Source organism: Alligator sinensis, unplaced genomic scaffold, assembly GCF_000455745.1.
Source record: "Alligator sinensis unplaced genomic scaffold, ASM45574v1 scaffold693_1, whole genome shotgun sequence".
Taxonomy (NCBI): Eukaryota; Metazoa; Chordata; order Crocodylia; family Alligatoridae; genus Alligator; species Alligator sinensis.
Genome location: NW_005841987.1, coordinates 1,301,508 through 1,328,657, shown reverse-complemented (window position 1 = coordinate 1,328,657; position 27,150 = coordinate 1,301,508). Strand labels below are relative to the sequence as shown.

The 27,150-nt window shown below is 38.8% G+C and overlaps 1 protein-coding gene and 1 long non-coding RNA gene across 7 annotated transcripts in view; one reads left to right on the top strand and one right to left on the bottom strand.

Moving 5' to 3' along the window:
- The window catches only part of ZEB2 (zinc finger E-box binding homeobox 2), a 134,823-nt gene that overhangs the window by 10,997 nt on the left and 96,676 nt on the right, over nt 1–27,150 (bottom strand). For 4 of the 5 annotated variants that reach the window (XM_025201254.1, XM_025201253.1, XM_025201255.1 and 1 more), the window contains 6 exons: nt 24,541–24,612; nt 12,542–12,730; nt 11,632–11,846; nt 9,097–9,205; nt 5,838–7,810; nt 3,236–3,416 (listed from right to left, as the gene is read on the bottom strand). In XM_025201254.1, the coding sequence (XP_025057039.1) occupies nt 3,236–3,416; nt 5,838–7,810; nt 9,097–9,205; nt 11,632–11,846; nt 12,542–12,730; nt 24,541–24,612 (2,739 nt within the window). The remainder of the gene's footprint in view (nt 1–3,235; nt 3,417–5,837; nt 7,811–9,096; nt 9,206–11,631; nt 11,847–12,541; nt 12,731–24,540; nt 24,613–27,150) is intronic. The other variant, XM_014518830.2, reaches the window with a different exon arrangement.
- The window catches only part of LOC112549887, a 155,376-nt gene that overhangs the window by 63,330 nt on the left and 64,896 nt on the right, over nt 1–27,150 (top strand). The window contains exon 4 of one of the 2 annotated variants that reach the window (XR_003093491.1): nt 2,686–3,222. The exons of the other annotated variant lie outside the window; for it this stretch is intronic. This is a non-coding gene — a long non-coding RNA (uncharacterized LOC112549887). Of the gene's footprint in view, nt 1–2,685; nt 3,223–27,150 lie in introns of those variants that run through there. 2 annotated transcript variants of the gene reach the window in all.

Sequence of the window (27,150 nt, the reverse complement as noted above, 5' to 3'; positions counted from 1 at the left end):
CCCTACAAATTGCTAGAGTCAATCTCTGAGCAGTGAATTTTGTAGACCAAACTTCAGCTTTCTATATCTGACTGGCATTGTTCAAACTCTGGTTGTGGATCCTGGAGCAGAGGCCTGTCAATTCACAGATTTTTGACATAGGTAGAAAGAACAGACACAACAGTATCAATGGATAATATATATTCCTGATGTGTCAACGCAAAATACTAAGAGGGGAAAATGATTACAAATGGAAAACAAAATGGTAATTAATATATTTCGTGAAAATGTTTACAACATTTTGAAATTTTTGTAATCTAATAAGGATCCAGAAGTTGAAGTTATTTGCAGTTTAAAGTTCCTTGCACTGAACACAGATTGAAATTTCTCATACATATTAAAAATACATTAGCAGCTCTGTACTTATAGCTTGTTCCAAAGCTATCAAATTAATTTGAAATCCATATAAGATTTAGTAATTGCACAAAAGGAAAAAACAACCCAATAAAGTATTAGCTTTTAAAAATAAACTCAGTGATTGTAAACTTCATCAATGGTAGATCTTTAAAATAAAGCCCTAATACATTATACCTCTCAAAGGCTGTGAATGAATTATCAAACCTTGTCTAAACAAGGCCTTCAGAGTTCCCACATACCTCTATAGCATGATGTTTGGAAGTTCCATAAAATAAAACACAGTCCTAATACTACTTTGCACTTTATATTGCAACTTCCATTTGAGGATTTCAGTGTGCTTGAATTAAGATTCACAACACCCTTGAGAGGTAAGCCAGTATCATTTCTCCCTATTTCAGAGTTAAGGGAAAATGAGAGAGATTAAATAATTTGCTGAAATTCACAGAGGAAGTCTGTAGCAAAGCAGAGCAGAACACAGATCACTTAGCTTCAGCTCCTGTGCTTTTGCCACAGAACATCCTTCTCCTCTCTCTAAATGCTACTAGAGCTTATACTGTAATTCTACTGTATTAAATACCACACCATATATACATTCTGGTTTATAAGGCTGAATCTTATAAAACTGACAGACATATTGTTGAAAAGTCAAGAACAACAGAAAAGACAAAAAGGAGAAAAGTGTGTATCCTTTGGTTGGCTGATTTTTTTAGGCATTAGAGTCTCTTTCTTAAAGACTGGAACATGTTTTTGCTTTTGCAAATGCAGTTTATTTTGCAAATCAAGGTGATTGCACACATTTCAGCTTGTCAAATTTTCAGCCTTTCAACCATATGTCTGTCAACCTTATGGACTACCAACTTTATGGGATTCAACCATATGTCCAGATCCCGATATATATGAAGGCCAGTTCTAACATAAGAGCTTTACAGTAGTAGTGTAGTAAACCATAATGTTTGCAGATGGCTGTAATAAAATCATTCAGGAGAGGAAAGGTGCTGGGATGTAAAGCATTCAAAGCTTCTTCTACTGAATAAACAATTTGATCTGAATAATGCAATGGGAGGCACATTTCATCAATGAACTAACTAAACTAGTTCGAAATGTTGCCTTTAATTTTCTTTCCTAATCCCACATGCATTTTAACTTCCTTTTTATTTTCCTGCATAGTCCAAAAATTAGAAGAAAAATGTAAGGAGGAAAAATAAAGCAGAGAAGATTATAAAAACACAATCCGTTCCTCAATTACTAATTGTCCATGACAAACAGTAGATTATTTTCAAATATTAGCCTATCTATAACTGAGATTGAACACTATCATGAAAGTTTTCTGAAATATTAATTGCTTATCTGTTCAAATGCCTTTTCAGTTCACATGCCACCTTTAAGTAGATTACCAGAGGTATCTGTGTAGACTTAGAGACTACTGTAAAACTAGGCTGCTACCACCACAGTACTTAATGTCTTTACTATGAGTCCTCCTGATCTAGGAAAATAATAATTGGCACACAGGATCACACCAATGTTACCTGTACCAGTCTCCAGTGTTTACCAGTACTAGATTAAACTACCTGCCCACATGGTATGAGGTGTATCACCCAAGAAGAGTGCAAAGGATGGCCGGAGAACAAGATGGATAGTTTTCTAAATTGTAATTGTAATCAGCTTTCATTGTGAAGAAAAGCAGTCACTAACTAATGTAGTTGGGAAGAAAACCTTCGAAATGGCACGCAAGTGAAACTGATCCATAAATTTCCCCTGTGTATGCAAGGAGCCAAAAATAGGGCTCTAAAGTGTTCATTCATAGCTGTAATATTTTATTTTAAATATAACATTCACTATTTTACTATTTATCAAGGCACCTGGGAAAGAAGGTGGTAAAATTGTAAATATTCATAGTAGTGCTTCCCAAAATTAATGTTGCATGCGTGTGTGTGTGCGTGCATGCATGTGTGTGCGTGCACATGCGTACACACATACACAGAGGGAGCAGGGAGATGTAACTGGAAATCTCTATTATTGTTTGGATAATAGTCATGTTTAGCCCTAGTCATGTTTTTCTCCCTTTCCAAAACTTATTGAATCAACATCTGGCTCTTGGGCTTTCTACTTCCTGGTCCAGCCTTTTTGTACAGTTTTATATTTTTGGCTGCTATTTGGCACTAATCCCAACCCCCTTTTTCAGAATCACCTTATATTCCCTGTCTTCGGAAATGAAAAATTATAGTATGATCTTTGGAAATGAAAAATTACAGAAGTGAAAAATTAAATATAACCTTCTCTCTTTTTTAGGTCGCTAGGAGTGGCTTGCTTATTTTCCAGGAAAACAAAATAGATCATATACCACTGAAATCAATGGAAGTTTGTCTATTGTTTTCAAAGTTTCGGGTTCAGATCCCAAGTAAGAATCAAGAATTGCTCATCACACTAGGTTTTTATTACATGAAGTTTCACTCCTTACCCTGCAATTGGGCCTGTCTCATGTGAAATATGTTAATATAAGGACTCAGGCTGCAAGGTGCTGAGCACCCTTCATTTTTAATTCTTTTGGTGCAAGTTGAGGACACTCAACATTTGGCAGGATTCAGCTCAAAGTTTGTATATTTTCTTTTTTCATGAGCCAAAAAATATCATCACACAACAAAACAAACAAAAATACCCCCAAACAACAGATAAACAAGTAAAGAAAAAAGTCAAACTAAGCTAAGCAAAACACATTATTTCTTCCCTGTTTAAAGTCTCAGCATATGCTGCATCTTATGTTGCACAAATGTACTCGTTAAATATTATGAAATGTACAGCATGCAATGAAACTCTAACTACGCATTTAAGTCATTCATACCTGTGTGCTCATATTTGTGTCGCAGAAGGGAACTGCTTTTCTGGAATGTCTTGTCACATAAGTCACATGCATACATGCCACTTTCTGTCTTCTTGATCTTCTTTCTGGACAGACAGGAGTCAGAGTCTGTCATATCATCTAGGCCTGACATGTAGTCTGGTGTTCCATCGAGCAATTCTCCCTGCGATGTAACAAAATTATTTATGTAAAACTGGTTCCCTCTGACATTTCACAGCATCTCAACTTCCTACAAAGATCTATTCTGTAAGACCTAAAATAGTATTCAAGAAGGACCTGACCTGCTAACCCTATTGAACATAGCTCTTACCATCACAACCAGTCCCACTGGCTCAGGATGTACTCTTGGCAATAATATCAGTGCCAAGCTGAAAAAGCTTGCAAGACTGGTTGGTCTCTGCTGTTAAAGAATTTTTTCTTCTATGGAACCTCAGCTAGCTTGGAAATCTTGGTCTCCCTTTAGTTACTTTGAAAGAAGAATTCACGTAATTCATCTAAGTAGAAAATATTCATGATATAGGTATTTTCAGGGAGCAGGTAATCTTTTTAGGAAGACTCCACTTAAAGGCTCCATTTTAAAGATCATAAAAGGTATCTTTATATTTCCAAAGAAATAAATATAACAACAGCTAAAGATCCTTCTTTTCAAAACACTGAACCTTGGCTATATCCCATATCTGTAGAAAGGTTTTAATTGAATTTTATATTTAGGTACAAAATGTTATTATTATGCAATCCATTTAAATGTATGTCTCCTGACTAAAGGCCTCAAGCTATATTTTTATATTTAATTTTGTAATTTGAAATAGGGAATATTAATAACACTTTTTATCAATGTTCTATCTATGTTAAAACAGCCTTCAGCATTAAGCAATAATGAATGTGGATCAGTAAATTATTAAATTTCTTGATATTTATTTTGTCTTGATCCAAAGAGAGTGCAAACTTGCATGATAACATACATTTCCATTTGCTATCACACAGTTCAGTTTTCTTAGACTAGGTTCATACTAATTAATATTAGAGAAGATTAAATAGGCTTAAATACATTTACAAAGAGGGCAGATGTACTGTAAATTGGAATAGTGGAACAGCTGTTATGGAGGTGCAGTGCTATTTATGCTCCTATTGTGCAAAGAGGGATTACAGCCTGTAACGTTAAACCATACCTGATTTTCACATTTGAAACTATAAAACATTTACTAGTCAGTAAAATTACTAATGGAGCATAATAGGTCATATGGGAATGTCCACAAATGTAAAAAATTATTCATCCATAATCAGTTAATCTCAGTGAACTAAACTGTGTACATTATATTTGAATACAAATACACATACACACATGCACGCGCACACAGACCCTCTTCTGCCCCTTTTTTTACACTGTGAATAACTCTAATGCTGTGCAGTTTATGCAGTCAATTCTTTGTTGCACATAAGCAATCTAATTGCACATAAGCAATTATATCCTACACTCCTTAAGTGATTTCTATTGGAGCTCACCTGGGAAAGAAACAGAGGTTGCTACTAACAGAGGCTGACCCAGATCACATATCCTAAATATATACATGGAAGGAATCTCATACACAAAAGTGGGAGAGGGGTTCTGCTGGTGCCACAGACCACTTCTTTCCACACCTGGACCTTCTAGAAGTCTCCCTTGCTAGGCATGGAGAGTGGGATCTCAGGAAAGGAAGAAATATGCCAAGGATAGGCATATACTTAGATATACAGGCATATCACCCGTTCTCTGGCTTTGTAGTCAGAAATCTGGAGCCCTCCTGTATGCTGTGGGAGCTGCTGTGGGTGTAAGAGTCTACTGGGAAAAGCATTCCAAGAGTCAGGGTGCAGGAAGCCTTCAAGAATTTTAGCAGGCTCCTTTTGGAGCCACAGGGACTCTGCTCAGATGACCTTGGCTTTACCTGCCAAATTTTTGGGAATCCCTGTGAGCCTTGGACCTTCAAGAGTTCAAATCCTATTTCCACAACATGGTACAGGTACTCCTCGCTTAGTGTCATGGTTACTTTCTTGAAAAATGTGACTTTAGGCAAAACAATGTTAAGCGAATCCAATTACGTGACAATAGTTACCTACTAGCAGGTGGTGGCCAAACAATGTTATAACCGAACATTGGGTGACTTTAAACTCATATGTTCTCTAATAGATCAGCAACATAATAACAAAACAACGTAAACCGGAACGACGTTAAGTGAGGAGTACCTGTAATGTAGTGGATCTCTGTGAAGAAAACCTAATGGAGCTTTTCTCCCCACTCCAGCAGCATTTTCTGTTGGAGGGGACTTTGTCACTTTTATACAATTACATGACCTTAATAGAATTAAAAATAAACATTAAATTTGTTCAAGTATGCTTGTATCTCTTCTATTTGCATAAATGAGCTTACAAAGGGTTCCTAGGCTAGGCCATTTACTAGTCTAGATCACTATTTTTTTTTTAATTCAAGCTAAAATAAATCTTTGGCTGGAAATGTTTAATGTACCTTTACTGACTTTTTTATATAAAAGGATGAGGCACAAGTTACTGACCTGCAGCCTTCTGAAATAAACCAATTATGATTATTTACCTGAAATCCTTGTTTCCGCTGGTACTTTCTCCTTTGCTGCATGTCAGCAAAAGTAGCTGCTCCAGTTGGATAAGTATAGGCCATATGTGGTAGGAAGCTCATTTGATCTAGTCCTGGGTATGGTCGCAGCCCAGGAATACTGGTCTGGACTGGTGGCATAAAAGTAGCTGGGGGAAATGCGCTTTGTGGTGGAAGTGTTGTATATAAAGGTTTGGCACTAAATGGGTTCATACTGAATACTGGGTTAGTGCTTTTATCCAGATTATTTGAATTAGAAAACTCCTTCTTGATAAAAGTCAAGTTCAGGGGCTCATCTGAGTTTTCAGATGATGAAGAAACACTGTTGTGGTCTAAATTTACACTACTAGATTTTGTTTTGTTCTTTGTGGCTATAATACTTTTGGGTTCCTTCATTTGTTTTGGTAGAGACAAGTCCAAAGGCTCAGCCTGAAGCTCCTCAGAAGAGAAACTGTTTGGAGTGTAAGAACTACTATGGGAGTTTTTAGAAGATGTGGAAGAGAGATTTAAAGGAGAAGGAGTATTGCTCCTTGAGTGGTCCAATTTATCAACAGGTTTAATATTGGTAAAATGAGGAGGTTTTGTTAGCCTGAGAGGAGTATCACAATTAGTAACACTGTTATGGAGTTCAGCTATAGATGGTGAAGTTATAGAGTCCACAGGCTTTATTGGAGATCTGGCTGACAAAGAGTCCTTAGTGGGAGTATTGTTGGTGGCAGCCAGCGCCACCTTGGCACTGGTCCTTTCCAGTGATGGTGACCTGGAACTTGAATACTGGTAGACTTTTCTTTGTTCAAACCATTCCTTCACAAATTCCTGAGGAAGGCCAACGGCAATGGAAATTTTCAGTAGTTCATCAGAGTTGGGTTCCATATTCATAGCATAATATGCCTTAAGTACAGACATGTGGTCCTTGTATGGGTTGATGGGGCTAGTCATTCCTTTCTCAGAAAGTACTGATGACAGCAAGAGAGCTTGCTTATCAACAAACACTCCAGGTTTGTTGGGAACCATGTTTTCATGAGGTTGAAGGACTGCCTTGATTTCTTCATTCATCTTACACAGGTAACGCTCATGCTGATGCAGGGGAATGGGACCAGGAAAGCTTTCTTTACAGAACTGGCATGAAAATGGAGTGGATACATTATGGTTCTCTATCATCTTATCTTCAGTAACCAGATCGATTAGAGTTCGCAGCTTCTCTTTTTTAATATTATTGAGCTGCCTCCTTGAGTCTGTGGTCAAGCTCTGGAGACAAGCTTTGGCTTCATTGACTTTTTCTAATGTATAGTCGATAATACTTTTAGTGGCACCATTATGACTCACTACTGGAAGACCCACAGGTGGAATACCAGGGGAGGTAACTCCTTGTTCCTCTGCTTGAGGGCATGAGTCCTTCATGTGATAACCTTTCAGCTTTGAGATCTCTTCAGCTTTGCAGTCCATTTTCTGCCTAGAAACCGTGTTGTCCACAATCTGTAGGACCTTCTGCACTTCACTTAAATTACTGCCTACTGCAGGAAACCCAAGTAGTGGTGCTTCCATCCCTACACCTAAGTGCTGCATTGGACTTTGAGCAGAAGCATGAACTCCTAAGGGACTAGTTGCTCCGAGTCCACCATTCATAAAAGGACTAGCGCCACTAAACCCATGTGAGGCCATAAGAACCTTGTATTCATTAAAATCTAGTGGTTCTGTTTTAATTTTTAGTAAGCCTGTTTGTTCAGACATACTAAGTGGTTTGCCATTCTCCAGCTTGTTTCTTAGCTGTGTAATGGCTGAATTAGTAGGAGAGGAAGATACAGAATTAGGAGAAGAACCCGTCTTGATATTGTTTCTCATTCTACCATTTACAGAGATTAAGCCAATACATTTCTTGCTGCTGATGTGTGAACTGTAGGAGCCAGAATGGGAGAAACGTTTCTTGCAGTTTGGACACTCGTATGGTTTTTCACCTAAAATGATAATTAAAACCAAACATTAATTATTATTTATTTATTTTGTCCATATAAGATAGTATGTCTTACTCACAAAACAGATTATCTATGTTGCCGCTGATTATTAGGGAGAGAAATAACATTTCTATGCATATGGCTGAATTACTCCCCATATAGCTTCTGCAGTATCTTCTTATTCACAGCATGACCCCTGGCTTCCTGAGAATCTGTTCCAAATGGGAGAAACCCCATCTAGTTCCTTTTCTGTCTTAGATAGCCACAGAGTCCTGTGCTATGGATAGCCACGGAGTTAGTGTTTTAATGGCATTGGGTATGCTGGTAAAGGCATGTGTTCATGGGGGATTTAGGCTATGCAGAGCTCTATGTGATCTACGTACAGAGAAAAGAACTGAAACTCATTTTTCATGTGTGTTCTAAGTTTAGATGATACTGTTACTGTGGTCTCCTAGGCCAGCAAATGATGAGTGTTTAAGGTGCTGATTGTACTATAGGCCGAAGGCCTTGATCTTAGCAGTTCTGAGGCCAATTCTGAATAAAAGTTTCCCATTTAGCAATACACTGTCTGAAAAGCCACTGGAATAGCTGTAAAATAGTAATCAATGTCACAGGTAGGTGATTCTTTAGCTAAAGTAGTGAAATCAAATCCATAAAGCCCAAATTCAATTCAGCCATCTCCAAAAGGCTCTCAGGATGGCACAAGAGAAGAAACTGAGCCCTGATCCTGTCACTACATCCACACAGGTTCATTCCTGTGCAGGGCTCAATGGGACTTTGTGTGGACATACAGTTTTGCTTGTGCAGATCTGAAGTTGGGTCAAGCTGTAGAAAGGAAGGAAGAAAGAAGGAAAGGAAGAAAGGAAGAAAGAAAGAAAAAGAAAGTTCCTTAACTCACAGCCTAACATAAGATATTTCTCATCTGTCCGTTATCCCATGGATTTGATTCATAATTCATTGGTTTTCAAAATGGGGGGGTTCCTTTATTAAAAATATTTGGCCCACCTATGAGCCAACTAAACCAAGAGCTGTGAATTCCTATGAACTCAAACAGGCTAATAAACCAATTCTGATGTCCTTTTTTGCTAACAAGCATTACTCTTTCAAAATCTTACAGCAAGCCCATGTGATTAACAGCATGATAAATGAGGATGACTCAGATATCCTTTATGGAATACCTTAGTAGCTCTAAGATGCTACAAGCAGAACTGTGTAAATTTTAAGCAATCTTTAAAACTCAGCTAATTAAACAAAATGCAAATGAGCACACCAGCACCTCTGCTACTCACCACTGTGAATTCGCAGGTGTTCCTTCAGATGGTGTTTATATTTGAAGGCCTTTCCACACTCAGTACATTTGAACTTGCGATTGCCTGCTCCTTGGGTCAGCATTTGGTGCTGAGAGAGAAAAGATGCTGACATGAATTTTATGGACTAGAAACCAAGAAGTTTTAGTTTATAACCAAAATCAAAATGAATGTTGCTCTGTATTTATCAGGCAAACTGAAAGAACTGCATGTACAGTTATCTGTCTCATCACCGTTGCAATAAAAATCAAAAGGTTGGCAGTAAACCGAAACAAATGCAGAAGTGCTTTCACATGGGCATTTGATGTTTGCGTTAGAATTATTTCCTAAATCTACCATCAGGAATGCGTTGCTTTAAGGTATCTTATGAGGAGAGAAACTCTTTTGTAAAAAGATTTGTGCCTCTTAATATTTCTAGCAGCTTCTAAACATGTGGAACTCCTCTTGTTTAAAAATCCTATTTACTGTGTGAGTAAAAAATACAGAAACTCTTCCTTTACTGGTGTTACATATCATTATCAAATACAAGAGACAGTATTTTCAGCATGAAGCTGTAGCTGCTGGAAATTTTTTAGCACAGAGCAGCAGGAAAGACTTAGCTACCTTTCTTATGGTGGGTTTTTTTTCCTAGTGCTGTGCTAAGGAGTAGGGGCAAAACAAGAGAAAAGTTGGCTGAAAGGACAAGTTAAAAGCAGCATAAAGATATAATCAAACACAGATGACCTTTTTGAACAAGTGAGAAAAGCACTGTGACTTTGAATTCTGAAAAAAAAAATACAGTCATCCACTCTGGATGCTCAAGGTAGGAGGTCAGCTTTTTTCAAGCAGCAATGACACAAAAGCCTATTGCAAAAAAAGACAGCACAGAAACGGTATGACAACTGCTAGGGTGTGCTGAATCTTCCCACATTCCTAGTGAGACAGATGGTGTTACATGGGACACAGGGAGGTTTGTTCAAACAGCAGCAACCTTCAAAGATCAAGCAGAGCCCAGCCCGCCGAGCGCCATTGAGGGACCAGCGCTCATATGTTGCTGAGTTGCATAAACAAACAGCAACAGCTGTTTTGTCTCCCCCCATGGCCCTCAGAGGACTACTATAAACTTTAGTTGTGCCACTGTTAATATGATACAATCATTTTAATTTACTAATTGTAAATGCCATGAGCAAATGAGGGGACTTTTCAACACCAAAGCTACCATTCATAATGCGCCAACACAATCACACTCTTGCATGTGAAATTTAAGGCAGTTATGTTGGATAAATATCTAGGCATTTTCCCCAGTGTTTTTAGTGATATGAAGCAAAAGGGGGAAAAAATACCTCAGGTTGTGCCTGGCTTAAAAAATTAGGAATCAGAAAATATGTTTCCCTCCCAGAAAACCCTAAAAAGAGAAGCAAGATGGGAAATCATACCAGAATAATTTATATTGATTTAAGATCAAGCAAGAGATAGTTTTCTTAAAAATGCTAATTGTAAAATTGCATGATTAGAAGATGTATGTTTGCCTATCAGAGTTTACCTTATGCTGAGGAAAGCCTTTCAAGAGAAACACAGTTCATTTTCAGTTGTTTAAGAAAAATAAATATAGTATAAGGCCTATATAATTTGATGCACATATCCACTTATTTAAGTTTAAGAGACACCGTTTGAGTTTCCGTTACAACACTCCATAACAGTGGTTTTCAGATAAGTCTCTAGGGAGTACAGAAATAGTTTTTTTCTCTAATATGTAGGAGCTTTGTGACACAGCCCTTTTGAATAAAAGAAAGCTTCATTCACCTGTTCAAAAGACACAGCATTTGCTTAAATGTAATAGCAAAATGCACAAAATAATGCAAAGCAGTAATACTATAACATTACATGCATCATATCAAAAGACAAGTATTTTGATTTATAACATATACTGCTGGGATTTATCAATCATCAGGATGGTAAAATCCTAATATGTGTATATGTTACCAATACACTCATAACGTATATCCTGCACATTTTATAGAAAGATTTACTCTAAAATTACATTTTCATATTTTACAAACTATAATGCAAAATATATGTAATTTGATGTGATTGAAAGGGTATTCAAAAAGGAATGAAAGAAAAATATTAGTAGATCTTTTACTATGTCTTTGAGATCCTATTTGCAAAAAAATTGCAAAGTAAAACTAGGTGAAAAATGGAATTAAAATTGCTGAGATGTTTAATAATGTATAATTAAAATGCTACAGTTTCATTCACTTTTTGAGGAACATAAAAACGAAACTAAAGTCAAGTTAAAGTGCAAATAAAATTTCTAAATTAGAAATTAACACACTCATTCGATCGTGAACATAAGACTATTAAATCATATTAGAAGAGACCATCAAAAAATCATTTAGACCTCAATTAAAGCTATTACCATTAAAAGATCTGCATCTTCAAAATGCCATGAAAAATTAATAATGATTGCCAATCAAAGCAATATCGTTTCTCTAAGGGGTTATTATAGAAAGAAATCACTTAAAACCAACCCCCCACCTGATCTGTCCCTGGCTTGTGTGTCACCATATGCCGCTCGAGCTGGGTGCGGTAGGCAAACGTGTAGCTACAGAGAGGGCAAGAAAAGTTCTCCTCGTTCTTCTCATGGCGGTACTTGATGTGCTCCTTCAATGATGTCAAACGCTTGTACCCCCGGTCGCAGTAGGGGCAGGTCAGCAGTTGGGCAAAAGCATCTGGAGTTCCAGGTGGCAGGTCTGTAACCGAGAGACAAGAGAGAGAGAAGCAGGCCAAAAGGTCAGTAAATCAATGGCAGCTAATGGGCTTATTGCCCAGGATGGTATGACAGGAATCACTGCAATCTGCTACACTAGAGTGCCATCATTTCAAACTAGCCTCAGAATACACTATTCCCCTTACACACCCAGGACAAACTTGTATGAATCATTTCATACTGTGCTAGAAAATTAATTAAAGATCTTACTTGAGCCTTTTTGATGTCTTAGGTGAAAAACTAAGAAATATTTTTCTTAATCGATCAACAATTTGCATTGCATTTCTGGCCTGTTATGAATATGACACCAGCCCAATTATTCTTATGGACACTTTTTCAATTATTTCTTAAGAAGTAAGAGAGTTATGGGTCAGTAATCCTAAATTTCTTATATACAAATTGAATACTTCTGAAATTTAGAACTACAGTGACAGCATTTCTCCTTTTTAAATTAAGCTTTAATTGTTCCTGCTCTTTATTTCACCTAAAATAATATGAATTTGCTGACTAAAAAATCACAATATGCTAAAATTACAGTTCTAGTCTTTGCTGATGAAATTCCATGCCTCTGCAGCTGTTCTTCAATTTTTAAGGTAAACACCCAGGCATGTAGTGCATTTATTATTGCAACAGCTGCAAGAGGTCAGGATAGTGGCTAAAAATGAATTACAGCCTCACCATTTTCTTCTTGCCCATTGGCCTCTGGAGTGCCAAGGCGAGACAGTTCCTCAGGGGCTTCTGGGTAAATAATGGCTGTGTCACTGCGCTGTAGGTACTCCGCTATGCTGACTGCATGCCCATCTCCTTCCTCCAGTTTCCTTTTGGCAAAATATTCCTCAAAGTCCGACGTGCAATTTGCATTCTTAACTAAAGTTGGGGGAAGGGAAAAAGAAGTGGTTTTCAGTGCATCTTCTCTGTGAGCCTGGGTAAATTTATATGGTTGTTTGCCAGAAGTGCTGACCCTGGGACTGGAGCAACAAGTCTATAGTTTCTAGAACAGCCTAATTCTAGAGTGGCCCTGACTCTCACTGGGCTTGCTCCAGGTCCTAATAAAATCAATGAGACCTTAGTCATTGGTTTTAATGGGAGCAAGATTGGGCCAGTTTATATCAGTGTGACCATGCATGAATCAGGGGAGCAGGAAAAATCTATTAGATATCAGTCATGAAAATGATTCTCCCAGGGTAGAATCCTGTACCCACAAGGAATCCTCAGCAAGTCAATAGTTCTGTGTACGGATACAGAAATCCACATACTCAGAGAAACTTATAGGACCGAGACCTTAGGAACCCATTCTGCTTTTCATACGCAGTTCCCACTGAGTCCTGAGCATGCACTGTATCTGGTATGAGGTGTTTAGCTTTTAACAGAACTTGTGAGCAGGGAAGCATGTGACTAATTAATCTTTGAAAGTTATCTTGTCTTTTGCCATTTTTTTGCGGTAGATACAAGAACAAAATGTGGCATTCTTTAAAATTCATAATTGCACCCTTATGTTTCTTCTTGGAAAATTAATCTTTGAGTAAATTACAACAGGAAAATACATTTAAAAATGTGTTGCTCTGTACTGTTTAACAAATAGAACCACATGTTTCTAGACCGAACTGGGATCCACAGCCTAAAACTACTTTTACAATCTGTGCTGGAGTTTTCCTTCATTTTGTAAAATTAAAATCTATTTTTTTACTGTCCATACAGTGTCCACAAAGCATAATATGTTCTCAATCACAGAACAACCTATTGCTAAAAATATACATTTCTCCTCCAAACACCTGACTATTGCATACAGGAAAGACCTTGCAAAGTCTTGGACATTATAGAAAAATATTAATGCAACTACACTGGAAAACAGAGAAACAGTTCATTTTCTTCCTCAGATTTTTTTTCAATAAAGGAGTCCTGGCAGAGTAATTTGGTAGGAGTGAATTTTAGATAGTTATTATTAAATGACCATAAATTAAAAGAATAGTTTATGATCAATTGCGTTTTAAATTTGTTTTACCTAAGGTGTATCAGAAAATGAGACAAAATTATCAAATACCTTACTTTTCATGGAACAGTAAAAAAGTAGAATAGGCATGATTATGCTGATTTTTTAAATCAATGTACGTAAGGAGTAACTCCATGAAAATCAATAGAGCTTCATGGATGCATCCAGACTAGTGTGCATGTGCAGTTTGCCACACTCCAAATGTAAGTGCTGCATATGCATGCTTTTGCCATGCTGCCAATTTGCAGCATGGTTGGGGTTTTTTTACATCAGGATTTCCTGATGTAAAAAAAGTGCCAGAAAAATGCAAGGCAACACACATGACAACAGCATGCACCATCTGAAACCAAAGCCTGGCCAGCCAGTGCCATGCTCCAGCTGCTGGCCAGGCTATGTACCCGAATCACTGCTGCTGCAGCCCCAGAAGGCCTCCAGGATCCCAGGTATGGCTGCTGGGGCCAGCTCAGGTGCTGGCCCCAGCCTTTCCTACCCCGCCCAAGGCAACTTGCTGCATGCCAGTATACATGTGCAGGGGTGTTTTCTGGGGGACAAGTTGCAGCACAAATATGTGCCAATGCTATTTGTCCCTGGGGAACGTACATTCCCGCTTGTAAGGCCGTGCCCCATCAGTATAAAGCCAGTGGAAGAAAAGAATCTGACCCAAAAGAATTATATCAGTGCAATGTGACTATGACTGGCATAAAAATCAAATTAATTGTGTCTTTGAACTAGTTAGGAGTGTTGCCTCAATTTTCTACAAGAATGAAAAGTGAGAGTTGCAGGCAAAAGATGTAATGGGCGCTCTATGTGCCAAATGACATACCGGGGGCAACCACACAAACATTTCTCTTTGTTTTACAGTACAATTTGACCATATTTTAGTTGCACAGAATAGATAATGAAGAAAAATTATACATTATTGTGTTTATCAAAGTTGCCAACCTCCCCCTTAAAGATTCACTTTTTACGAGAAAAACTTCCTGAGTGAAAGCTAATAGTTTAGCAGAGCTTTGTTTGCTAGCTATGAGGTCAACAATCATTTATATCCCTGTCTTTATATCATTTGCAGATGAAGGATATGCTCTCATTGCCCCAGCCCGGCAGTCAACAACCTTTTAAGGCTGTGGGCCAATTTGATCTAGTTTGGGTAAGAGGTGGGATGGCAGGAGCTAGAACCCAGACCTTGTTGTCACTTTTCTCCACCACTGTCATGGGGGAAACTGCAAGTTTTCTCTGTGCCAGCATGGGAAAAGCACTGCCACTGCCACTTTTCTTCACCATTGCTTCTTTTCCCTGCAGCAGCAAGGGGAAAGTACCCACTCCTGGCATGGGAAGGCCCTTACCACTATTGCTTTTCCCCATACCTCTTGCTGCTGCTTTTCCCTAAACCAGCACGGGAAACGTAACTGCTCCTAAAGCCCCCTTCTGCGCAATGCCACTCAAGCCCATGTCCATGGGGTTGATCAAAAGTCTCCACAGCTGGATCCAGTCTGTGGGCTGGAGGTTGCTGCCTCCTGTTCTAGCCAATTCGAATGTTCAGTTCCTATGACTCTACAGCATATTTTCATTGATGTGTGAACTACTGAGAACAAGCCATAAAACACAGTGGAGTTCTCAGTATGAATCAGGGTTAACATTGGATTAAATCACCTAAGATAAAGAAAAAATTGGACCATAAAAAGTGTTGGGTTGATTATGCTATTGAAAGAAATCCTCTGCATCCATGCAACATATATGTTTTAGGCAGAGCTGCAGTGGCAGTTTTCTCAGATATTCACTAATGCACTTCAGTGATATTGTAGACAAAACACCTCTGTACAACATGGCTGATGAATACAAAAGAACATTAACTGCCATGTTAAAGGAAGGAGTTTGAATGTGAGGTGTTGGTTTGATACATTACTGATAAAAACATATTCAGCTATGCAAGCATCACACATTCAACATAAAATGATTCTCTCCTCCATCACTTGACACAAACATGCCTATTCTTATATATCAAAAGAGAAACTTTCTAAATGTCATATGTTGCTTTAGTCACTTCAATAGGGGTTTTATTGCAAAAAGCCTAGCCACATCAATGAAGTATCTTCTAAAAAAGTCTGTAGACCTTAAACATGGAGACATTTTCAGTTCAAATGAAGGGCGAAGTTATTTATATAAAGTTACTATACACATTTCCATGGAGTTTTGACATTTTATATGGAAGAAAAGAGGGATATGGAACAAGAATCCATTATGATTTTTTTATGTATCTAGACAATTCATTATTACTTCTGTTCAACAATAGTGACCACATGGTAGAATTTGTATCTTATCTTACATATATAGCAAGGGATATTATTATTGTTGTTGTTGTTGTTACAGTAGGTTTTGGAAGATATAAGATAACAAAATGTTGTTCTTCCTCCCTACCATCTTTCAATGGCTCCTTTTGTCATTTCTCTTTAATATAAAAAATAATCCCTATCTATATTTTTAAAGAAGGAATGGTTTGGTGAGGAGGGCATGCTTTTCTGGAGGGAAGACAAGAATTTGGAGTGCAAAAAACCAGAACGTATGTGTTTTTATTCAGTGACTGTTCTTTATGCCACCATTTTCATGTTGTGGCAGAAATATAATAAAATGGTGGTTGCTTGTACATAATTATATTTACACACAGAAAATGTCAAGTTCTGATTTGGGTATGTCTTTATCACAGCACATCTGAAACATTCAGTTAGATCTGAAACCCCAGCTTTCACTCCTTCCACTGTGTCCAAAACTTCGAACTGTTGTGGTAATTTGTATAAGTGTCAGTATCCAGATACAGAAAAATGCCTATTTAGTGGTTAGGTACTAAAGTGAATAACAGTTCCCATTCTAAATACCTCAAGTTTGTGAGTTCAAATCCTCAATATTTTAATACTAATTTTGTTTAGAATTTCTGCTGCTGTTGTTGCTCTCTTATAGACAATCTCTAAAAGCCCCATTTGTGCATTGAGGTGATTAGGCAGGTATCAGGGAGTTGGGTACTTCATTCCTCTGTCCCCAGCAGTGGAATGGCAACAACACCATTTCATAACTCCTACCCTAGATTTGATGTTATGGACCTTTTCTGGGGAAGTAGGCTAGTGATCTCTATCATTCTGGTGGATGCACCAGCCCTGCTGAATGCACATTCCTTTACAGTTTTTGCCCTGCCCCACCTTCACCTGTCTCTCTCAAGACTCTCTGAAACAGGGGAGAGCTGCAGTTTCCTTAAATCTTTGCCCCTTTCCCAGCTGTTGCATCTGGTGACCTCCACGTTTCTGGGGTGGAAAAGCCAGAATTTTACCTTTTTGTATGCAGGCCAATTCAAATGAGTTCTAAAACTATTGGCCTCTATCATCTCTTTCAGTTTTCTATATATGAGACAGCCAATTAAAGCCTGATGCATTGTTCATATTTTAGAAACTTGTACATTCTTCTTAATTATCAAATATACTTTAATATTTCCAGTACTCTGAGCAAATGCATATTTAGAAACTTTCAAAGAAGATATTATGTTCCTGTGCTGGGCTTACTTATGCCCCAGGCTCTTGGAGTTGCTGAGCGCCTAGTTCTCTTCTCTCTTCCTGCAAAGAAGCAAGGGGTTCAATCCTGCAGCGATTGCCAGATTAAATTTTTTCCCCAGCTCCAGAACCTGTGTTATCTGCTAATGAAGGCAAGAGAGAGGGTATTTGAACAAGAACAGGAAGTGGTAGGACAGCTCTTGTAGGGGAAACCTTTCAGCCTTTACCTCCAGTTTTGTGAGGAACAGAGAAAGGACCTGACTCTCAGCAGTTCTGAGCCTGGGGAGTTTGGAATTAACTGCAGTATTTGAACTCGGATACATTTATTCCAACTGCTCGTGGTAGGGCTGAGGTACCAGTAGCGTCCATGCTAGGTTCTACAAACTTGGCCGAGTAGCAAGTTTAGAGGCTATTCTAATGGGCTGTAAAAGGTGATATTACAAACTGGTGTTCTCATGTCTGTGGATTATTTGGCCTCTGTGCATATACAAGGAATCCAGGAGCTGGAGTAAATGTTTATGTCTAAGTTATAAAGCCCTAAAAACATGGGAATTTAGTAGAAAAACTGACAGGTGCTTAGCTGAAACACAATTACAGGACCATAATATTAAAGATTAACATACATAGCAACAGTTTGCCATGTGCTAGCTAGTCTCTTACAAGATGTATTACTGCTATGTATTACTACTAAGCATTCAAAAAATCACTGGAAAATCACCTGGCATTACTAAACAAAATCACATGATTATCATTAAGGTTTTCATAACAAGTCTGTGGGGAAAGGCATACTTCTCCCTGCGCTCTTGTTTTCCATCTATAAAGCCACGTTCATGGATTCCTTGTGGGCTGAAATTGCAGATAGTTTCCACTCTCTGTTCCCTGAGTCAAGCACTTTACAAAGATGTACAATAGGTGACCTCCCCAAATAAGTCTTATCTTAAGTCACTGTACTAGGGCCTGGAGAGTAGAGGTGTTTTCAATAGCAAAGGCTGATATGGAGTGTCATACTAAAATAAAATCAATTAAGGAAAACTCTCTTTGGAGGCATTTAGTATCTTTAAAGTGTATATGAAAGAGCATGAGAGAGAGAAATGCTTGGAAGACCAGTTATTTCTTGTGGGAACTCTTACTGTGAGGTGAAGATAGCTGCCCCTAATCGCAAACACAGCTAATAAAACCACAGGCTTCATTAGCCAGGAAGTGACAGGCCCTCATTGGTACACACAGATTACAGTCTGAAAACGGCCTATCCTTCTGCCCTGCCAAGTTTTACTTCTGTTTTCTTCTCTTCTGTAAGTTTTCTCCTTCTTTAAATCATATGAAAAACACCTAACCTAAGGCTTATTTTTCATATTTTTCAGTTTTCTAGTAGACTTACATGAAAAATGTTGTTGGGGAGGGAGGGCTTTTATAACAGGAGAATAATAAGGTAATAAAGAGCTTTCTGGGTTTTTAATTTCTATGTTAATGAGATAATACATGGAATTTATTCCTAAAAAACAGTCACTATTTTTGCTTGCTTCTACTACAGCTCTGTGGTTAGTTTTACCATATGAAAGACTTTGGTTAGAAAGTATGGTCTTCTACGAAAGTGAACATTCAAGGGTTAGCATGCTTAGCCTTCAGGAACTAGAAGCATTTTGCATAACTCAGCAGTGACCTTCCTAGCTAATCCATGGTGATCTCCAAATGTGATTTATCCAGAGGCATAACAAGGCAGCCAGGCACCTGGAGCAGCAGGACACCTGGGGCAGTAGGGACTTCCAGCTTGCGCCATGGTGCTGGTAAGATTGTGCAGCTGAAGTGGCAGCTACTATTTTTCCTGCCCCGTGATGATGCTCAGGCCTGCTGACCCAGTAACTCCACCCTAGTTATGCTAATACATCTAGTCTTTTTGATATATAGGCTAGATACAGACATTCAAAAACCCTGCAGTGAAATCGATCTAAGTTATGGGGTTTTCTGTAAGCAGTGTAGTTTAGACTGGTAGTGAACAATTCTTTGGTGGGGAGGGAAAATCCTAGACCAGGTTCTGCCACTTTTAAACCAGTCTGTGTGTGCTGAGCTTCTGTTCTGTTATGGGTATAGACCAGTTTCCAATCACTTATACCAGTAAAAGGATAATGTCTGTACCTGGCTATAAAGGGCATTCACAGAAGGACTGTCATGGGTTTAGCTGACCCTTTTGGGAGCTGGGGGTTACCCTCACCTTTTCCAAACCTGAAGTAGAGAGTTGACTACTACATTAGAAACTAGTTGTTGGCCAGTTGAAGGAATGCACTGATGGAAACTGAGTCAGCAGACAGTCCTGAAAATGAGACTTTCAAATCTATGCTTGGAGAAAGCATTTAGCAGAATCTCCTCGAACAACAGCATTACTGACAGGATATGTTTTTCAAAAGTGCCTCTGTAGAAGCATTGAGTCTCACTGAAAAGTCCCCTGACTGGAAATACTTTGACTAGATATTTTTGCACAACAGCCAATTCTATTAATTGAAGGCACATTATTTCATACTGAAAGTACTTAAAAACATTCAGCTAGGGGAATGGACGGCTCAGGGAATTAGCAACGGGGTACAGAGCTAAATCACTAGCTCAACTGGAAGCAGCCACAAAGCACTATCATGAGACAGTTGTTTGGGGGTGTTGAAATGAGCTCGCAGAGTCAGCCTGGCTCCCAGTGGAAAGCTGTCCACATCACAAGAATAATCCTCACAACTGGCACTAGTTGGCACTCTTATCAACAGTCTTAGCAGAAAGGGCCAGGTCTCAAACAGCACAGAGACTGACCCACCCTCTGCTCTCTTGATGTTAGGGCTGAAAGTACATGAACAGGACAGTTTGGGGAAGTTCACATCGGTGCTGACTCTGCTGTATCTGTGCTAGGATAAAGACTGTTGTTGTTCCAGGCTGTCAGCTGGCATCTCTCGTTCAAAGTGAAAAAGATTAACAAAAATGTTCAGCTTATCAGATGGTTCAATTTACTAAACCCCATGACATCACTCTTTATAAAGAGATTCACTGGTACTGTCACAGTGTCAGTTTGGGTGGAAATGTAGCCATTATGCAAATATGCCTAAACTGTAGGTGAAACAAATTTCTACAAACAAAATAAAATACGTTATTGGACATAGTGTTTAACTGATAAATTGTCAGAATACAATATAATCCTACTTAGCCCTTGTTTCTTCTTACTCCAGCAAGTCACTCAGAGAACGCAGTAGATGTCTGGCGTGAGTATGGAATAGATACTGATTTCTGAAGGAGACTTGCAGAGAGTATACTATTAGGAATGATACTAATACTGGGAACTAGAATCAGTGTTGCTGTCCTGACTTCAGCTGAGGAACTCAACCAAGAAGTGAACTCACTCCACAGTAGACATGGGGAGCACTCTTTGGCCCTGTCTACCTCAGGAAATTGTGCTGAATTTGTTTAAAACTACAGCACCCCTTAATCACCCTAATTTGAAAAGGGGCATGATTAGCTGGACTGAATATTCCAGGCCAAAACATATGCAGTTCTGATTCAAAAAGTATAATACCTTAAGAAGCAAGATGGTTTGGGGGGCAGGAATTAATCAGTATCTGACTTGCTCAGTGTAGTCTGGCTAAATGTATTTCAGATCAGTATAGAAAAAAAGTTATACCCCCAAAAGCTTTACAGCTCATTTTCTAGTGCGGTTGGGTTTACTGATACCAACAACAGAAACATGGGTGAATAAAAAGGATATTCCTGTTATTACTGGAGGACAGCCCAAATAATCTGGTTAGTAAAGGGCTTTCCCCTCTAGCCCACAGTTTTTCTGAGGTGCCTGAAAATAAGTTGGTGCTCCAACAGAGCCCTTTATATGTAGTTTTTTTCTTTTCTCTATTCCTGTGAAAACCCCTGTGGCATCATCTCCTCTGGTCTGTGACACCTACTCAGCTGTCTACTATGGGGGTTTTAGTATTCTTCATATAAGCTCCTCAGTAACTTTTAAATGGAAGAGTGATAGGAATAGATGGCTGTTGCTGTACAAAAATAAGGAAGGGGAATGGACATCCTGAGTACTCCCACCAGGTGATTTCTTACCAGTTTCCAGGAGGAGAACTTTTGGTATGGATGAAGAGCAGAATTTTGTTCACAGAGCTGTCAGCTGACAGCTTCTTGCAATACCTCTATTCTGAAGAGGAGTCATGAGGCCAAAATAGGAATCAGGTGGATGAGACCATGACACAACAGAAAGGAGGGGGCTAGCAAAGCCACAAGATTCCCTCTCAAGTAGACTACAGCAAGTAGGAAAGAGTCAAGGCCTGTCATGGGAAGAAAAATGTGTGGAAAGGAAGTCACAAGGTCTGACAGGGGCTATCAAATACTCTGGTAATGGTAATTCAGATAAATACCAAGCCCTTTTTCTGAATTAGAGATCTGAAAATTTTCAGGTCTTATTGCTCCAAGTATCAAGTATGAGTTGCCACTTTATTAACATCTGTTGCAAAACCAAATGAATTTAGAATACGCGTGTTTCCAGCTCTGTATAGCAACATTAATAAGAATATGTATAATGATAAATTGTGCTTCTGTTCTATTCTACTCATTATCTTTTCATACATAAATCTAAGGTATAAAAAAATCACTGATATGATTTTAGTTTTTCATTAGTTTCTCTCTCAAGAATTAGGAAATAGATTTCTTCTGTTATTTAATAAGAACGTTGTAGGCTTTATGTGGGTGTTACAAGCATTAGGGATATGTGAGTAATAAAATCCTTTTAACATTTGAGTACTACCTTTGTAATAACATTTCTAAAGAGTACTACCTATGAGTGCGTAAAGAGATTATATTTTTCACATGATGAGGCCCCTGAAAGCACTCTACACCTGTAACGTAACAAACGTTCATGGCTGCAAAGTGCTTTTAAATTGGTCAATTGCATGAAAATTTATCTCATCTGATGAGTTATCAGATGAAGGTGCTCTAGGGCAGAGCCTTAGTACTCTGTACAGGTTGACAGTGTGGGTTACTTTTAGGAGATTTTGCCCACATCCCAAGTGCTTTTGTCCAGAATCTCTCAATCCTCACACCTTTGTGCTTGCCTCCTCTGTCTGCCCGAGTGCTGGACCAGCCCCGCCTCCAGGCTGTAGATAACAGCCACTAATCCCAGCCCCACCTCCTCCCTCCAGCTGAGAGCCACAGCCTGGCTAGAGGGAGGTAAGGGGGTATGGCATCTCTCCCTGAAATGTCCCTGGGACCAGGGGAGCCAGCGGCCCAGCCAGGCATACTGTGGGAAGAGGGGTCTCTTCCCCTGTTTGCTCCAAGACCAGAGGAGCGATCAGCCCAGCTGGACAAGCTGTGGCAGGGGAAGGGATCTCTCCCCAAAATATGCCCAGGAACAGGGGAGCCAACAGCCACCTTGGACCTCCTGTGGGAGGAGGGGTCTCTCCACCGCAACACACCCAACCGTGCTGATCACTCTCCTTGTCCTGGAGGGGTAAGCAGTGGGAGAGACTCTCCCCTCCCTCCCCTCTCCCCCCCCCGCCCGAGTGTGCCCAGGCTGGCTGCCAGCTCCCCTGGTTCTGGGGGCACTGCAGGGAGAGACACCATCCCCCTTCCCTCCCCCTGGCCAGGTTATGGCTCCCGGTTGACCAGAAGTAGGAAGCAGGGATGAGAGGCCAACACTGACAGCCCAGAGGCAGGGTCAGCCACTGCAGACCCAGACAGGTGGGCTGCTTGGCTACGGCTAGCCCCTTCAGCTACTCTCAGCAGTCTCCAACTGCCCCCGAAGCCTACAGAGCATGCTGGGAGGTGTGCGATAACAACCCTTCCTCCTGTTCTTGGACAGTGGAGGAAGCCTCTGAGCCCCACCATATAATGCCAAATGGCTATTCTGTTTGATTGTGCTGTAACTTTTAGCGCTTTGTGTAAAGCGCAAAAGTTACAGCGTGATCGCAAGTGCCTTCCTGCACTTCTGCAAGCACCCTATGAATCTAATATTCTGTGATGCATAGCGATTTATCTGTCCTGGAAAACATCTACAAATTTAAGGGTGTAGATGGGAAGGACTATGTGCAACATCTGAAATAGTAATTATAGCAGAGTAGAAGATGAACATGGGGTAATGCATGGAAATCAGCTATGCCAAGGATAGGAAAGGGCCTTCTGACTCTTGGAAAAAAACACAGGCCAGGTACAGACATTATACTTTTACTGGTATAAGTAATCAGAAACCAGTGTATACCCATAACAGAACAGAAATTAAGCACATATAAACTGGTATAAAAATGGCAGAACCTGGCCTAAGATTTGCCTCCCTCCTCACCAAAGGGAAAATGTATGTTTTGTTTACTGCTGATCTAAACTACGCTGCTTTCAGAACACCGTGCAACTGAGACTGATTCTGCCCTGGGCTTTTTGAATGTCTGTACCTAGCCACAGTTAAGCTTCAGAACTTATTGGACTTAAAAAAAATAGTAACAGAACCCTTAGCTGACTTTCTCAGCTACCAGGTGAAAAAAGATGGCCCAGAAATGATGCCTATCAAATATTTCTGTTGCCTTTCTTTTTCCACAAAAAAAATTGCTAAGAATTGGAGAAAGAAAGATGTGGAAAGTGACAAGAAAAGAAGATTAGCCAGAAAGAAACAAACAAAAAAATCTCATAAATATGCATTTAAAGTGTGTGGTGTCTGTGTATGTATGTTGGAGGTTTATGCATATCTTTCTGAAGAGATGTTGTCAGTCTCTGAAGTAGCTTACTCTGTGCGCCATGTGAATCTGGGGCTGCCATGAAGGGTGCACCCCATCCTCATTATCAAGTTCTTTGTACAGTCTCTCTCATTAAAAGACTACTGTATCTTGGCCCAGTGACTTTAAACATTAGTATAGTCACCCTTACTGGGAAAACATTGTATTAGCATACAACGGGATGCAGTTAAAATAAACCGGGGGTTGAGGCATGTTCGGGGAGGGCGTGTGAGAAAGAGAGACTGATTTTTAATTGAAAATCAAGTTTGTAATCAAACATGGAAAAAAAATAGGACAATTATTTAAACATTTCTCAGTTGTTCATATGAAAATGGAAAAAAAAAAATTTAGTCACTTCTTCCCTTCATGTCCAGCTAATTCTAAATAATGTGGAACAAAAAGGATGTTCAAATGCTCCATTTGTCTTACCTGTACCATTGTTTCCAGTGGTCTGAATTGTGGCTTCAGGCCCCATAGTGTCATATTCCTCCTTCATTTCTTCTGTAAAATAAGTATGCACATTTTTAGCATTTGCACATTATTTGGCTGCTTACACAACTAGCAAGCACACTGCAGTAACAAGGAAGATTCTTTAAAAGAAAACAGAAAAAACCCTGTTGTAAACCTCCATACAATGCCTTTGTTCTGGCAACTGAATGAATTCAGTCGTGGTAGCTGGACAAGAACTTATTTACTTTAAACATTACAGCAAGTAGTGAAAAACAGAGGTATTTATTTGGGGTAAATGAAAAGCTTTTTCCAATATTAAATCCAACAAGCATCGGGGGGGGTGGGGGGGGAACATTTTTCTAATAGTCAAATATAATGGAATTATTGGTACCTGGGAAGAGCAGGCATGTTATGTGAAGTGATGGCAAATACAGAAGGCAGGATTATGGACAGCAGATAATATATATTTCTATCTGTTAAGAATGTTATCGTATAGATGTTGTTTGACTTGTCTTCCTCATTTTAAACTCCAATGGAGTGGAAAATATATTAAAATCAAACAAGTGCAAAAATGTAACACCTATATTTTCAACTGTGGGCAGCTTTGCTGGTGCAATTTGTTAGTGCTCTCTTTGCACTTGCAAAGTCTCTATTTGTAACTAGAAATTGGGTTAATTCACATGCAAATGAGTACTTTATGTACAGAATTATCTGTCTATCCATCTATCTGTCATGGAGCAGTTTGCTTTTGGTGAAGTTGCTGCGGTTGGATGTATTTTAAAATAGGTTTTATAATGATAAGCTAGTTTCAAGCCTTACCAGAGGATAGCACAGTTCTCTTTTTGATCTATTTGTCAATCTATGTTAGACATTTCTAAGGTTCTTGTCAACCTAGTTTTTTATTGCTGATTTGTTAGCAGGAGTGCAACAAGTACTCACACATACTTAGTGGTTAAAATTTGGCTTTCTAAATGATTTTCACAGGTAGAACTAAATATATATAATATTTTTCCCACTCCTTTCCATTTTCTCCTAAATCCCTTCCTTTTCCTCTTTGAAGACATGCATATATATGTATTTCTGTCTGTTTTCTTCTCTCACACAACTGTATTTAGGATTTGAGATTTAAATAGAGAACAGAATTAGTTTTTTATTTAGTTGGATTCATAAAATATACAATCTAGGAAGGCATCTAGAAAAGGTTCATCAAAAAAGTGTTTCCCAGAAATGAGCATAACCATATGATGAACCGGGGAGATGGAGTCCAGTCAGCCAATCAAATGATAGAGTATCAAGAAGGTCAAGGCATACTATTAAAATTCTTATTGGTACATGAAACATTAAAATTCTTATTTCTCATTTTTGTGATAAAGATTTTGATGAGGACAGAAAGTGGCCCAGTATTAATCCATCTCCATGACAATGATTTGACTGAAGACGAGGGAATAGTATAAACAGAACACATTCTCTGTTCATTCCTAAATTTGTAATCTTGTAGTATTCTTCAGATGTCACATTCTACAAGTAATTAGTTGGTAGAATAACAGGTTCTAATTGTATCATTCTAATCAAAACTAAAGCACAAAATGACTTAATTCAGAGCTTTACAACCAGTGTACAATGCTGTGGTATAAATATACATGTTTATGGCTTTGAAGTTTAAAAAAAATAATGAAAGCCCTTAAGTTAAAATATGCAGGTACAAACAGATGCTAAATTTGTACAAAAGCATATAATATGCAGACCAGATGAAAAATATTTGTTTAAACTGTACGACAGACAAGCCAGGCTTGATTCTTTTCCCAGATCTGGCCTTCTGCCTTCTGTAAAGAACATTTTCACAGGGACGTCTTGCATCCAAAACATTTAGAAGTTCAATATGCACTAATAAAATGTTGTCAATTGTGATAATTGATCTGCTGAAACAATCTGACATGTAATATTTTTACTAATGCCAACAAGAAATTTGAATCAAGGCACAGTATTTCTGAGAAGTTCAGTGCTAGATATAAATATAGCTATTGTGATTTTCTTCCTTGATTGTCTCATGTGATTTCTGGTAGTAGGGAGTCACAAGTATCATAAGTTTTCCATCTGAGGGCACGTCTACCCAGTCACTAAGGGGAAAACAGTTAACAGCATGGTTTTTTTTTGCATAATAGTGGTAATGTTCAAGATTTCTGCTGCACTTCCTTCCTCATTGTCATTTTCTTCAGTAGTAAAGAGAAGTTACAGTATCTAGTTGCTTCCCAAATTTTATTAAATGCTCACAAATGCTTTATGCTGCTTCTCACTTTGCTCAGGTCACAAAAGTGCATTCTGCAATCTTTTACGTACAGATCTCCTTCTCATTTAGCTGACGGTTGCACAATTGATTTTCTTGCATTTAGAAGCTTGATTAACTGACTTTTTTCACCTATACCTGATTTCTTACTAGAGAAAATCTGTAACCTCATATGGCACCCTCCAAGTCTTAAATATAAGCTTCCTGAAGAGTAGTTCTCTCTCCCCTCTTCCTACCCCCCCGTTTTAAACAGCATTTTACAGTATAAACTACAAGTATATAGCTCTGCTTCTGATGTCATTTTA